The 15,914-nt window shown below is 36.5% G+C and overlaps 2 protein-coding genes across 6 annotated transcripts; both read right to left on the bottom strand.

The window, feature by feature from the left end:
- Positions 1–1,812: 1,812 nt before the first annotated feature.
- LOC131310862 (uncharacterized) lies at positions 1,813–5,849 on the bottom strand. Its single transcript, XM_058338105.1, has 2 exons — positions 5,657–5,849; positions 1,813–4,006 (listed from the first exon to the last, which is right to left on the bottom strand). The coding sequence occupies exon 2, from the start codon at positions 3,976–3,978 to the stop codon at positions 1,978–1,980; it is 2,001 nt and encodes a 666-aa protein (XP_058194088.1). The 5' UTR covers positions 3,979–4,006; positions 5,657–5,849; the 3' UTR covers positions 1,813–1,977.
- Positions 5,850–10,118: 4,269 nt separating this feature from the next.
- LOC131311628 (OVARIAN TUMOR DOMAIN-containing deubiquitinating enzyme 4-like) lies at positions 10,119–14,110 on the bottom strand. Of its 5 annotated transcripts, none has more exons than XM_058339146.1 (6): positions 13,982–14,110; positions 12,370–12,491; positions 11,933–11,973; positions 11,502–11,600; positions 10,932–11,093; positions 10,119–10,422 (listed from the first exon to the last, which is right to left on the bottom strand). In XM_058339146.1, the coding sequence occupies exons 1-6, from the start codon at positions 14,037–14,039 to the stop codon at positions 10,407–10,409; spliced, it is 498 nt and encodes a 165-aa protein (XP_058195129.1). In that variant the 5' UTR covers positions 14,040–14,110; the 3' UTR covers positions 10,119–10,406. The 5 variants fall into 5 exon arrangements, with proteins under 5 accessions (XP_058195129.1, XP_058195128.1, XP_058195130.1 ...); XM_058339145.1 differs by having other exon boundaries at positions 13,961–14,071; XM_058339147.1 differs by lacking the exon at positions 13,982–14,110 and adding an exon at positions 13,642–13,892.
- Between the last annotated feature and the right edge of the window lie 1,804 nt (positions 14,111–15,914).

Genomic DNA, 15,914 nt, shown 5'->3' with positions numbered 1-15,914 from the left:
TTAGCTTTCTTTGTGCCCTCTTGTCTGTTGTGTTTGTGCCCCAAAGTTTTGTGTATTTCTTTGAGTCAAAATGCAATGAGACAGCTTAACTAGACGTACTGCCGGTGACCTCGGTCGTCGGGTTCGACCGACCGTCGGGACATCGATTAGCTGATAGAATAGACATAGAAATGCTTACAAAATTTCATTTGAAGCGTGGCCTTGGCATGAGGTTTCCGACTTGATGTTTATTTATGACCTTTCGTTGAATTGAATGTTGGCCAACTTTCGTACTTGACTGAAAGAAAAGGGTCGCCCTAAGTTAGATGAGTGTCAATCAAAAACTTCCGGACCCATTCAATACTCTTAGTCAAGTGTCTTTTGAAGAGTTTACGGGTATTTTGCACATTTTGAAGAGTTTTAATTTGTAACATAGGAGTGAGTCTCTCCAGTCTCCTATACACCTTTCACACTCTTTCTTCCTTTCATGGAACAGGGAAACATTGGCAACTCTAGAGACTAGTTTGGGATGGAAGAAAGCATTTGTAGTGAGCAAGTATCGGTTGATATCGATAAGTTAAACGAACTTTTGGCTTGTGCCCTAAGAGATAAACTACGCAAGGAATCTCCCTCCTTGTCCGAAAATTGCATCTTCAAAATCCCTGGGACACTCAAACTAAATAAGGAGTCTTCGGGTGCTCGTTGAAAGGCCTTAGAGCAAAAAATTCATTACGACCATCTAGGATAAAATGATCAAAAAAAATAAGATCTTCGCACCGGTTCAACCGGATTGAAAATTGGAGCACTTAATTTTTTAATCATATTTTTTCCGTTAGTTTCATTAACGGTGTTAACGATTATATCAATTTAGAACGTAATACAAACTATAGGGACGAAATTGAGACAATTGAAACTAAAAGGATGAAATTGAGACAACCGTAAAACTAGAGGGACAACTACAAAAATTTGCCCATTCTTATACTTGCTTTTACTTTCTTACAAACCTTGTTCACCATAAACCCTTCCCATCTTAGCATATTTGGGCTTGGTTCTTATTTGTAAGATTTAGGAACGGGTGCCAACATGCTGTGATGTGTTCATTTTTCTTCTTGGCCTCGCCTTAGAGTTCTTTTCAAATATTTTTCTGGTTTTTGGTTGAAAGTTCTTGTGTAATCATTTTTATAATCAATAAAACAAATCTTCGCTGATCACAAAAAAGAATCCCTTCCCATCTGTATTTTGTGTCGTAATATAAGACGGTGGCAATGCTAGTTATTGTTTTTATTCCGCTTATTATTGTCATATGCTTGTACGAAGTTGATTTTATTTCATTATGTAAATTCACAAAATCTTGAAAACAGAATTTAGAGCAATCACATACTAAAATACAAGGATATGCATAGTATGGCATTGAAGCAGTTGTCGACAGGTGAAGATCGATAGAGGAAATGTAATGAAAAGATGAGAAACAATGAGCCAGAATATTCATTAACTCTCTTAACTTAAGGCTCCCAATTAAGGAGCCCTTTTACTCATGAAACCCCTAGATTACGAAGCAGGTCGCAAAATACCCAAAACTACTAAACACGTCATATCCAGCCACTATTTATGGATTAATCGGGTCAACCAACTTGTGTACGGGTTATGAGCATCAAACAGCTTGAATTCGAGACACCACTCACCAAATATGTTATTGTGAACGGTTGAAACCTGAATTGGAGCATCAGACAGTTGAATAATTAGATGAGTCTGAAAACACAAAAAGAAAGATCTTTTAGAACAATAGGCTGACCTATAGGACAACTGCATAATAGCTTAAAATAAACAGAAATCAAAGTAGAAGAACCAGGGATCACATTTTAGAACAAGTGCAAAGAACCGTACTCATAAAACATAACTGATGTTAAATAAATCTGTTTGTAGCATGACTAACTCCAATTATGAACCATGCTACAGAGTACAATTTACCAGAAGAACGATCATAGTTCCCGACACGTGTCAATCTACGACGACGAGCTTGTTGTACTCCTCACCAGCTATAGCCCTTTCCATGACAATTTCAGGGTTCAAATCCCCACCTTTATCCAAAAATATTTTCAGCAAATTCTTCGAAAATCCACTCACAAGCGCCACGCCTTTCTGATGACTAGGCACCGGGGTAGCATCAGAGTCTCTAAGGTTCCAAAACACTATTTCCGGTACTGTTTTATACCCACTCTCGTCGAATTTTCTGCATACTGCTTCATAATCGGTCTCCCAAGGATTCTGAGACGCTTCATCAAACTCCATATCACTAAACACAAACAGCCTCTTTATCATCATCTCTTCACTAAGGTTCCCCTTCTTAGCAACTTCTAAGATTTTATCAAACACCTTCTGAAAATTTGTGTTCATTTGCCAGTTCATCCGTTCCACGGAATAAACCTTTGACCGAAGACTATCTCCCTCTATCATCTGGAGCTGAGGATTGCTGCTGAAAGTGATGAGCTTGTTTTTCCATGGTTCTTCGCTTAGTTCTGAGACTAGTAGCCCTAGCGCAACAGATACTTCTAGAGGAGTCCCATACATGCTTCCGGAGACATCACATATGGCAAGACAGTTCTTGAGTTCACCGATTTCCTTTAGGTCATCCACTATTCTTTTCCATTGCAATTCTGCTACTTCTCCACCATCCCCTTCCTTTATCGAGGCTATGATCTCATGGGGAAGTAAAGCACCAGCAGCAATTTTTGCCTTCCCTCGCTTCACATTGCCAAGGTACTCTAAAAACCGTCTCTCATCGTGCTTTAAAAACAACTCCTTGTAATTTTTCATGGCAATTGAGGTGACTCGGCTATAAGGGAGCTCACTCCATTCATTGGCACTCATGTAAACCTCGGGTATCTTTAGCACTTTTCGCAGTGGCGCAAGTACTTCCTTTCGTAGGCGGTCTCTAACTCTGTAAGCGTAATGAGAATCTTCAATTCCATCGTACTCCGGATGTGCTTCTCGCGGAAATAGCTTCCTTGCTATGCTTTCACATATGAGCGTTGATCGATCATAGAACGAATAGAGAGAGGGACACCACTTAGCAGCAAAACTGATATTGTACAGATTACCAGCATTCATATTGTCTAAATCTATTTTAAGAGCATCAGCAAAGACCTGTGACACCTTGTTATGCAAGAACCGGTAAACTGGATCACTGTAGTACCTCTCGATGCTCTTTTTTCCTGAATAAATCCGGTTCTCCTCAGTCGCTCGTTTTAGTCTCCCTAAATACCACTCACTTCCATGCGTCATCTTCCTTTGTTCTACCTCCCTCTTCTCATGTTTCCTCACATCAGGGCCTTCAAGCAGCCGATAAAGTATTTCCAACAGGTCCTTGAAATATCCAAATTCTGCAACCGATGTAGCATTAGATGCCAATGTTTTCGGGTGTTTTTCATAAAGCCATAACGCTGCTGCATAAAACCCCTCTTTATCGCCTTTTCCGGTCCCCCTAATACCTCTCAAGTGACAAACAAGTTTGAGAGCAGTCAAAGGATTTTCATCCCAAGCCAATTGTAGCCGTTTTGTGACCTGGTCTGGTGGTGTATCAGGAACCACATGGAAGAAAAAATCCAAACATGGGTTTCCACTGGAAACGAAAGTAGGCGAGTGATTTTCAGTGAAACCCATGTACGGTTTTGGTGCATCAGAGTAACGGACAGAGTTATTGTAGTTAGACACCATCAAATCCATGAAAGGGTCACTAATACTTTCTGTTCTTTGATCCGAACAAGTGGACTCTGAATCACCATGCGAGTTTCCTTTCCCTTTCAGCTGGTTGAATAAGCTGATTTTCAAAGAGGGCGAGGAGAGATAGATTTCTGGAGGGCCGAGAAGGGGAAATGGAGGATCATGTTCTGAACTTTCCACACTGACATGAGACATGCAGCGATTCGTAAGTGGTTGGCAAATTTTTGAGATGTGAAATTCCCTTAAACTATTTGTCCACCTAAGAGTTAAGGGACTCATTTTTTTGGGTATCCTTGAGAGTGAAAATCTGCAAGAGAAACGGTTCATATTAGCGCGAACAATTCATATTCCTGTCGGTTGCCTGAACTCAAACAAAACAAAAGTGGAGTAAAGTCTGAAACACTGCCATTCAGGTCCATGAGAAAAGTCACACTCGTTTCAAATGCAGCAGAATGTATGCAAAATGGAGAAGGAAAAGTTCACCCAATTATAAGAGAATAACAGTTGTTAACTTCATGAAATGGATGAAGTGTTACGTCTTCCCGCACGTGACAACGCACAGAGCTAGCCGGCTCGTCCATTAGGGCATTTACACCAGGCTAGCAAAAGTCACATTTACAGTCATTTTACCTAGTTGAAGCCTCCAAAACAGTTTGCAGCAAGCTAGGAGAACTGGAAGGTATTTCCCTTTTGAAAAAATGCTCTCCATTTCTACCGAGCTACTATTCATGAGCAAAACCTTAAAATATTATTCTTCTTCTCTCTCTTTCTTACCAGTCCCTCATTCTCTCTCTACCACTCTCTCTCTCTCTCTCTCTCTCTCTCTCTCTCTCTCTCTCTCTTTTATATTTAATAAGGATAAAGAGGTATAATAAAGAGAATTGGTGTGGGGTTAAGAGAGATTTGAGTAGGCAAAATGAAAAAAAGTGGATTATTGTGTAGGTAAAATACCTTTTGTTAGTGTACATGCTCTTAGGCCACTAACTGTAGTATTAGAAAGACTACAGTTAATTAATAAAATAGGGCCCAAATATGAAGCCCAAATTGATAGAGATAAGGGCATGGTATATCTTCTCAAACGGTTATCCTAATTTGGTGCCTTGAAAAATGAAATCAAATATTATTCCCTCTCTCTCTCTCTTGTAAAAAGTGAACGTGTTCCGGTAGCAAAAGTTGAATACAAAGATCCAATTATTTACTAATTTGCATCTAAAAATGCTAGAAAAATATACTTTAAATGAATTACTAAAGATAAATATTAACTTATGCAAAGAGGCCTATTTTAGATTGCCGCTTTAGGTCTCCGGCCAATTGTCTTGAGCCCTGACTACACATACAGTCCCTCGACAATCAAATCAAGATTATAAAAGAACAGTTGGAACAAAAAAAAAAAAAAACCTAAAGGCAAATTGACTGAATCGATCCAACATGATTGCAACCCAAATGAGCAAATAAGTGCCTTTTTTGTTAGTTTATTTACCAACCCAATTTTCCTTTTCTTTTGGGTAGGGACTCGGGGGTGTATCCAAACTCGAAATATGCAAATTAATTATCTCCAATGAAACAAAATAAATCAGGACCAATAAAGTTCTGAGTCTTCTGACCAAATTAAAAAGTTCATTTAATTATACTACAAGAGTTTTGCATTACAAAAACTTTTTACACGATTTTGTCACGGCTCAATAAAATACAATAAACCAAAGAAATACATATCTGTTTTCATTTTCCATTTACATTTGCCTTTCAACGTCTTAATTAAGCATGATCCAAACAGCATAGAGAAAATCAACACATCGGAATTGCATCAATGACGAAGTAACAAATAACAATAGAGAAACTACAAACCATAATAAGTAAAAAATAAAATTTGCAGAAACAAAGCAGGACAGATTACGGTAGATGAAGCTGCAGGTAAATCACAAACTTTAATAAGTGTACACAGATAGATACAACTGACCTCAAAAGAAATTCTGCTATATGAATGTCGTGTTAAGAAAACTGGTGATGATTTAAGCTTTCCAATTCCAATATTGGTAATGGCCGTTTAATAGGAGTCCAGATGTGTTTTGTGTGTGCTTGGAGTGTCGAAGTTTGGAGAGAGAGACAGAGAGAGAATATTTAGATTGATGAATTTTTTTTTGCCTTTCAAGAGAGAGAGAGAGAGAGTTTAGGAAGGATATCTTGAGAGGTTTAAGAAGGGTTTAACAGATTTAATTGAAAGAACAAACACACATAGAAAGGAATTTCAAAGGGTTGAGAAGACTCCCTTGCGTGCTCGCCAAGTAAACTTTCTAGGGAAAATGACTGTCCAGTAATGTGTTTTGATAATTAATATCCGTCAATGATAAGTTGAGAATATTTGTTAATGCTAAAAATATCTTTGACAAAAATTAATTATCAAAACACGTCTTTGGCCGTCGTTTTCCCTACTTTCTATTCTCCAAACCCTTTTGGGCCTATAATGGGCTCTTGGGCCCACTATTTAAGTGAATTCCGGATCGTCCAATTTTTAAAACTTGTCGAGGCCATTATTCATGTCAAAATTTATGTTCATCGGTTATCAATGTATATATTTCCGGAACACTGTTAAATTAACAATTATTGATCTACTAAATTTAATCTATTAATTTTATTTTGACATAATTGCTTTATTTTCAATTGATATCCAATTAACATGTTTTTTTCATGGTCAGTGTTCTTAACGAGCTTTAGAATGAATGATGACCGTCAATTAAATGGACCCTGAAAAGAGCCACGGTGGGCCAAACGAGACCGTCGGCGTGGGGAGAGAATCATGTTCCTCTCTATCTTTAGGGCCGTTTATGTTATCAAGATGCCCGGTAATTAGTCAAATTATTTTAGTTGAAAATTTTTGTTTGCTTATTGATATCCTCTTTTCATGAACGTACAAGACATTTGGGGTATGTTTTGTTACGAGGGTTTAAAATAAATGTGTAAAAAAATTGAGGAAACTGTGAAATTTTTGAAATGGAAACTTGAGATTTTATTGTAGAAGTTTCTCTTGAAAAATGTCTTGGTATAAAATACGATAGCAAACTCTACAACTACTAGATCACTTTCTGTTAAATTTGTAGCTATCGTTGAATCATTTCTTTCTTAAAAGATATAGAAAATAATCTCCTAATAAATCTATCCCCCTCTATCCTCATTTTTTAGGCAATGTATATCCTGTTAAATTTGTAGCTATCAGGCCATCCACAGTGGTATAATCAAATGCCAATTGTTTTTAAAGTTAACAATGTTGATGCAAAAGATTACTTACAATGGTATAATCAAACTTAGCAACATCCTTAGAAATAATCAAATTTTGGGCTTTGGATAACCAAAACTAACAACCTTTTTCAATAATCAAAATTTGTGAATCCTACACCACATAAGTTAACTAGTTCCAAAATTTGTATACATACATGCTTCAACTAGTATTTTCTTCTTCCCTTCTTCGCCCACTCTTTTTTTTTTTTTGGTTAAAAAAATAAAATTGAAGAATAAAAATTTTATGTAGCCAAGCTTTTTCGCTACTCTATATCTTTTTCACTTCGCCAACAAATTATTTCTCTTTCTTTTCCTCCAAAAGTGAAACTCATATCTCTCGATCATCTAAAATTCAATCCATCGTCACCGGATTAAAGTGTTTCACTCTTTTTTCCTGTTTCTACTACCCACCCCCCCCCCCAACCAAAAAAAAAAAAAAAAGGAAAAAATCATAATAGGAGAGAAGAAAGTCACCGATTTTTTTTTTCAAAATTAAGAGAGGGAATCGATATATTTTAACTCATAAAAAACGTAAATGGAGGGAAGTGAATGACGGAAAACAGGGGAGAGAGAGAATGAAATTGTAGTAGACTTCCATATTTTGATTATGGACTAGAAGTGACCATAGTGAAGCTTAATATTGTTAAGCTTAGCAACCTCTTAAGTGAATAATCAAAAGCTGAAGTGTCAATTTTTGGTTATCCTTTTTTGATTATACCGCTGTGGATGGCCTCAGATCATTTCTTTTTTAAAAGATATAGAGAATATCTTCTAATAAATCTATTCTCCTCTATTCTCATCTTTTTAGGCAATGTATCTTTATGTAATCAAATACTCCAGAAAAATATCTCAAAATGATAACCGAAGCTTTGTCGAGATTATAACTATTGTGTACTTAGAGCAGTCGGATAGAACATCCAATTTACTATTAATCAATAAATTGGATATATGTGGTCGTGATACTACAGAGATTTTCCTCATATGTTCGATTTTTTGCCTAACCTATTTTGAACATAATAAATTTGTAATAATTTTTTTTTTCATATGTACATGATAAAATTTTCTTAAGTACTTCCTTTCTATGTATATAGTTCTTTCATGACAAATTTACGATAATTACTTTCTTTCATAATAGATTTGTCATAATTACTTTCATGATAAATATTTGGGAAAAAAGCCAAAATGGTCCTTGTAGTTTAGTGTTTATGTCAACTTGGCCCCTGCAGTTTGAATTGGCTCGATTTACACTTTGTAATTTTCATTTTGTTCCAACTTAGTCCAATTACTAACTGTCGTTAGACTCCGTTAACCCCATACACGAATGGGCCCCTTTTATAGGGTTAAAACTATAATCTGTCATTCTACTCTTGCCCTAATATACCTCTGAACCAAAACACAGAGCCTCATTATTCCATTCTCTTTTTTTTTTTCACAGCTTCCATTCTCCACTTGTTGCGCCCAGGATTTTACCTTCGACCGAAACGTGTCTCATTCTCCGTCGGGGGAAGGAGCGAGAGGGATTAGGGCTTGGATAAGTGATCGGGTTCCTATGGATTGCAATGTGGTTCTTGAAAAGAAAGGAAAAATGAGGAGTTTTGTGTTTTATAAAAGGGGTTCGGATATTTTTGAAAAATGTTTGAACTTTAGAAATTGAAGTGGGTTTTATTTTAAAAAGGGACTGAGCTTTCATCAAGCTGCCTACATATCTCCGGGTAAAGGAGAATCAGGTCCGGCCGTAGTTTGGGCCACAAAAGGGGTTTAGAAAATAACTTAGAGTTTCCACCGGGCATAAAGTTTAGGTGTATCTGGTCACCTCTTGAATATCGGAAGAATAGTTCAAGTATTTTAGAAAAAAAAACACAGGTCAGAGAACCCGGTTTTTAGAAAAGAGTGACTTCGTTTTGCTTTTTAGGAAAAGGCTTTAGGTCTACAAGGTTAGAGAAGAAAGGGTTCGGTAATTCACCAGAAAAGAGACCCATTTGTGTATAGGGTTAACGGAGGCTAACGGGAGTTAGTAATTGGACCAAGTTGGAACAAAATTGAAACTTCAGAGTGTAAATCGAGTCAATTCAAACTACAGGGACCAAGTTGACACAAATACTAAACTACAGGGACCATTTCGTTTTTTTCCCTAAATATTTCATAATTATTCACTTTCTATGTGTAGATTTTGTTTCATGATCAATCTGTCGTAATTACTTTTTTCAATGTACAGGTGGCTATATGTATGCACCTATATAAAAAATGCGTATGATATCTACTTTTTTCAATGTACACGCGGTGAAATCTGATTTTGGCACTCTCCAAATTGATTTTGACACTCCCTTTCAGGAGTGCGGTTATCAATTTAAAGAGTGTCAAAATCACTCCCCTTAATTATCCTAACTACCAAACGAAAGGGAGAATATATGGCCTAAATTATTTCCTAATTAAAGATAGAGTATTATTGTCTTCTGCATACATAGAGTATTATTGTCTTCTGCATACCTTTTGTTTATCCTTTCACAAAAATTTTGGGAATCAATAGTTTATCTCGACATGAGAATTTGAGAAAAATATGAAAATAGGGACCATAGTTGAAAAGAATGCAAAGAAGACAATAAAACAGTAAAAACTAAATTTTACACTTTTTTCTTTACTTTTGGTCCTAATTATTTACCTTTTGGACTCAGCTTGTCAAGAAGAATGATTAATCAAAAAAATTGACATGAAACTTCTTAAACAAATTCTAAAAAAAAATAGCGGCAATAATATCCAAAAATTTTTGCCAAACTGAGCCTTAGATTGTTCCCTGTCCATTTATTCTCCCATCTTTTCTATTCTCCTCCACAATCTGAGATCCAAGAACAGAAACTTCCTAAATTCCAGAAACTGTTGCATTTTAAACACTCCAATTCTGTTTCAGACTAAAAATGAGCATTCATTCAGATTAGCTCAATCCGTTTTTTTAAAAATAGAAAGATTGGATCGAACATATACACATATCGGATTGAGCTAATTTTTCACAAGCTCACTCAATTTTTTTTTGAAAAATTATTAAACGGCTTGAATCATCCATACAGGACCCGGAGTGGGCCCCACACAGCGTGCTGGTGGCCGAATTATTTTTGATAAAATTGTGAGTAAGAAAACTCAATTCGAAGGAATGAGAAATAAGGGTCCATTTGATTATCACATCTCATTTGCATATTGCCTTATTTGCATATTTTGTGTCCAAGTCTAAACACATCTAAAGTACATTGGCTTTATATTGTTGTATTACGAGTACAAGGAAATCTTCAGCTACTACTTGTACATGGCCAAAAGACACCATACATCATTCTCCAGTGCAAACATCGCTTTATATTGTTGTATTACGAGTCAAGGAAATCTTCAGCTACTACTTGTACATGGCCAAAAGACACCATACATCATTCTCCAGTGCAAACATCACTTCATCTTTTCTTGTACCTGCCAACATCACCAAAAAGGGTTTGATCCGTTTGGATTAGGAAGCAATATGACTTCTTCTTTTCTTTTCTTTTCTTTTCTTTTTTTTTGCTCTTCAAAAAAAAGGACTTTCACTTTGAAGTTATTTTGCATACCCTCTTGACAAATTACAGAACGATTAAGAAAAATCTAATTCAGATTACATATGGATAAACAATAAATAACCCAAAAAGAAAAAAACATGAACTAACAGAGCAAAACTAGCCTGCAGCTCACTGCAATTTGTTAATTGCAAACAGCTCTAGATATAGAATCTCAAAGATTGCAACTAAACACAAGAGTTGCGCTCGTAGTGGGACGTAACCCTATGATAACATGCAAAAATAAGATGCTCATTATGTTTAAAACCCAGGGATGTGAACTACAAACCAAAGATGGACCATAATGGTATTGGCCTTAAAAGTTGAGGATGCATTTACTAAATTCAGTTTCACAAGGAAGCATATATAAAGATGAGGTGAGGATCTTACAACAGGGACTGTGAAGTGCCAGGACTCTGTAATGCATCATAGTGTCCGTACCCATGATAAAGAACCCGAATTGGGTTTCCTTTGCCATAATCTTGACCATATTCCGCTATAACCTTAAGAAAGCTAGACTTGTTATCCCACATGTACACTGTGATGGGAACCCTGCAAACAATGAGAAATACTAATTTGAGGAAGAGGCTTTGCAATGTATCCTTGGACAGCTGCAACTGGATAGTGAAGACTGAAGAGTGAATTAAAAAACAGAACAGATATATCTAAACCATCAGTCTAGAAGGTCTCAAGTATCAAACTGCGAACACGAATAATTGAATGTCAAAAGACAGTTCCAACCATTCAACCTGGTCTAGTTTTAGACACAGAACTGAATACAATCTCTACATAAACGAAAATTTACCTTATATCAAACATCTTGAAGTGAAGATTCGAAGAAAGAGTCTATTTATGCTATTCATTGGCTAACAACATGATTTGGTAGGACAACTAAGTTCAGAAGTCACATGATTTGGTAGGACTTAGGTGAGAATTCAATTGATGATATGGGAGACCTACTGTAGGACATGAGAGGACATGAGCAGCTCAGGTTCCCCTCCCCAAGTGTGGGGTTGCCGCATCTGCGTTACATACGTGTCAAAATCACCTTCAACGAACCTGCATATTCACATATTTCAATTACTCTCCACAGAACGAATCCCATTGGTTGACTTTATAAAATCCGCTACATATGCAAGGTTAGTGAATTAAGCACTGCAGTTACACTCATACTACTTACTACTTGTCAAACATAAAATGCTAGCTGGACAACCTAAGTCGTGATCAAATGATATGAAGGATAATCATTTGGAAAGTATACAAAATCTACCTCTTCACTGATTTATGAAGTGCAAAGTTTTGTCAAGAAGACGATTTCTATCAGATGAACTAACTGTCCAACAAAACAATACAAAGCAAACACAATTTGAATGTAAATGGGTCCTCTTTACCATTCAGTATCTGTCCGCCTCTTGATGAATTCATCAGCAACCTGTCAAATGAGATTGGCCCTTCCACAATGAGACCATAAACAAGCACACAAAGTAAACATAGGCAACTGGAAAAACTAAAAACCAAAGAAAGTGGGTGGTCTTGAAACACATTTACTATGCCAACAAGAATGAAGGAAAGAGAACAAAGAAGATATAAATGTGGCTGTATTGTGAAGACTTAAGTTCACTTAACTAGCTGATTCAATTGTGTGGATTATGGAGATAAAAAGATGCATGAAATTATGCTTCCCTCTTCCTAAAGGGTGATTATTCTTACCACTTTCTTATCATATGATCTAGACACACAATAGCTAATCCTAAGAGCAAAAACTTTTAAAAGGTCAATGAGGATAAGACTTCTAAAAAATACATGAAATATGAATGAGATTGTGTACTTTAGTTCTAAGCTCGTCAGCAAGTTCTTTTTGAAGGCTCTCACTAGGGCATGGCTTTCCTGCTCTCAGAGAAGCACCATGGACCACAGACCGGAACAAGCATCTTCCATCTCCTGGTATGCCTGCAGCAAATATATGCCCAACATCAATGCACTCTCACTAGACAATACAAGACTGTTTAAGACACATTGAACTTGGAAAATATTATTGGAAGTCAACATTCTTTTTCCAGCATTGAAAACCACATAAACAGATCTAAAGCGGATTGCATTAGCCATCCTCTCTTAAGGTTGGGCAGTAAAAGTCGGAGAAGGGCAATCAATCACTCTTAAAGCCAATGTTTGTAAGACCAAAAGATCAGGCGGAAAAATTACGGAATGGCTTACTCTCTTTTTATTCTAATACTGAATTTGAAAGATATAACTTATAGGCCAGCTGAAGCACAGTGCAGTCCGTTAATAACTAGAAATCATCCAATGTATCAAACCAATATCAAACCACAAGGAGAATCCTCATCCGAAGGAAATGTTTATTACATTCATCTGAGAATGGAAAACAAATGGACCATTGAACTTTCTCACACCAAAAACCCGATATCACAATGCAGCAGTAGACAACAGTGGAATTGCAATGATAACACGACAGCATCAGGGGCCCTGTGCCCCCATCCATAATATGGAAATGAACAAAACCATAATTTATGGGAGAAGGATCCCATGTAGCCTTCATACAGATACAAGGTTTAATGTACCAAAACAAACTTAAGAGTGCGCTCAGACAATTGCAAGACAGCTTTGTGGTTCAGAAAACCCACATACAGATAACTGATATGTAATTCTGAATATTTTAAACAGGTGACAGATGATGTTTATTCAAGGAAAATATAATTTGGAGATGTAAACTTGAAAAGCCTAATCAAGTACAAAAAGGAACAACACATCTAATAATGCTGCAACCTTAGCCATCTTCACCCATGTAAATGGCAGCCTGGATAACCAAATTTTAGATAAACAAAGATGAAGCTTCAAACTTGTAACCTAACCAATATTTTTTTTGATCGGCAACTCCCACCAATTTTTAAGCAGAAAATTAGATATCAAGCTTTCCACAATAAATGGCCATCATCATTTCTCCCCGTCACAATTCACATCAAAATTGTAAATTAAACCCCTATATTTAATCCTTGTGCTGTTTTTCTAAGACATGAAGTTTGAGTTGTATAAGATATAAATAGATAAATAATTAAGAAAATGAAAGAAAAAAACTGCGAACCTAAACCCAGATCCATTCTAAATTCTAATTACCGGCATTCTTCCACGTGAGGAAGAGGCTGAAGAGCTATCACGATCATGAAACCTAACATAGAATTCAAGAAAGGAATAAAAGGGTCCACAAATACGAAGAAAGGCATCACTTGCAGCACCAACGGAAGCAAGCTAATTTCGAAGACAATAATCGTACAGAAATACTTACACAGCAAAACGACGTATGTTTGTGTAGCCAAATCATTAGCTATTTAGCCGATTTTTTTCCGAGAAAAAAAACAGAAGGAAAGAGAATTTATAATCAGAAAATCGACAACCACACATACGAATTTGACGAAGATCGTTACCGAGCGAACGATCGGGCTTGGGCATGATACCGTAGCGGCGAAAAGAAACACGACGCATGCGAAGGCGATTTAACAAATCCTACGAGCATTTTTTATTCCAGATGATAGATTGATTACCTGTTGATCATGACAACGACTGTTCCATATTTCTCGATACAAATTCGAGGTTCATGTGTGATCAGCGAATCGAATTCGATGCCCTTCTCTCTCTCTCTCTCTCTCTCTCTCTCTCTCTCTCTCTGTACACAATATACGAGAGCTACGGCCGTACGGCGTAAGAGTGGCTCGCGAGTTGGGATATTGACTCGCGAGTTTTATGAGTCCTAGCTCACTGTGTCGTGACTCGGATTTATTTGTTTTCTTTTTTAACAATGTGACTCGGAAACCTTGTTCTCAAGCCCTTTGTTTGACAAGTAGGTGTAAAAATGAAACAAGTAACTTTATCACTCATTTAGATAATTAAATAAAGAAGTTACAGATTGTGAGAAATGAAACACTGAAATTTAGTGGTCTATTTTTTATTCTCACCAAATATCACAAATTGCAAAACAAAAATTATACACACAAAAAATTTATTTTTATTAAGAATGACATGACTTTATGTAACAACCCACCTCAGCTAACCTGCTAAGCCCTAATTACGTGGCTTAAAATGTTAAGTTCAGGTTGTACAGTAGCTGGTCGTAATCACTTATATATTTCTTTCATTTTTCAGAGCCCATCGATGTGGAACTCTAATTTTTGGGGCTTCACACGTTTGTAATGAACTACAGTATATGGCTTTTTTTACTCATTTTCGGAGTTTTTGATATTGGAAAGTGCTGATTATGAGGGTATCTTATGGCTTTTTTTGTGTGCAACTTTAATTTGAGTAGGATTTTTGAGATGAGTTAGAGATGAACAAGCAAGTAGAGATGCTGATCAAGGAAGCTATATTGAGCACATTTTCCTAGAATTGGGAGGTAAGAATCAGCATGACTCAGTAATAGCTTGTTTGGGTGGTGAAATAGGGAGAGAGAAGAAAAGGGAGTCCTTTCTCACGAACTCTTGCAATTTTTTGTGAGATTAGGTGAGAAAGAGAAAGGGAAAGGTTCAATTAAAACGTTTCTTTTTTGTGTTTTTCTCTCCATTTTTCACCAAAATGTTCAATCCAAACGAGGGATTTCACAATAAACCATAACTCTTTCATTTCTTTTCTCGTGAAACCCTTCCATCCAAACGGGCTGTAAAATTTCCAATACAGGAGACTAACGTCATGTTTACAACCTATGTGTAGGATGTTGCTTACAAAACACAAAATATGGTGTTTGTAGGAGTTACCTGCATAGACAGTACGGGTATCGAAACCCTAATCGAGATCTTAAAAACCCTGGAAGCCAAAGGAATTAAGGTAGGCTACAATGTCCAATATATACTAGTCATTTCCCTAGTATCATAAGCGACATGTATTAATCTAACCTATAATTTACTCTTGGCACTAGTTAACCCAAGGCTTGAGGTCATGGAGAAGTTGATTGTAACGAAATTCATAGACACTAATGGGAAAGAAAATGCGTTCTTATTAATCGATGATGCGAACGAGGCATCTAGATTTAACCTCACAAGATCAAAGCAGTTTCAAGACATATAAGGCCGTAATTACGCCGTTGGTGATAGTTTAATCAAAGTTTGGTAATGTACCTAGATGAGAAAATCATCCTTCTTTGCTACATGGTTGTGCCGTTGTGGAAAAGGGTAAATTAGCCCCAAAAAATATATGTATATACACAATGGATAATGAGGGAAAAATAGGTCAAATTTTATTATACACTTGTGATAAAAATAAGAATTTAGGTGTAGCACAACATCCTATTGTGTTATGGTTTTCCAGGTAAATCCAATTGATGTTTCTTTGCCACTTGAGAAGTACGGAGTATATAAAACAAGAAAAACT

This window comes from Rhododendron vialii, chromosome 12a (assembly GCF_030253575.1).
Source record: "Rhododendron vialii isolate Sample 1 chromosome 12a, ASM3025357v1".
Classification (NCBI taxonomy): domain Eukaryota; kingdom Viridiplantae; phylum Streptophyta; class Magnoliopsida; order Ericales; family Ericaceae; genus Rhododendron; species Rhododendron vialii.
The sequence above is the reverse complement of the archived record's forward strand: the minus strand, read 5'-3'. Positions and strand labels throughout refer to the sequence as shown.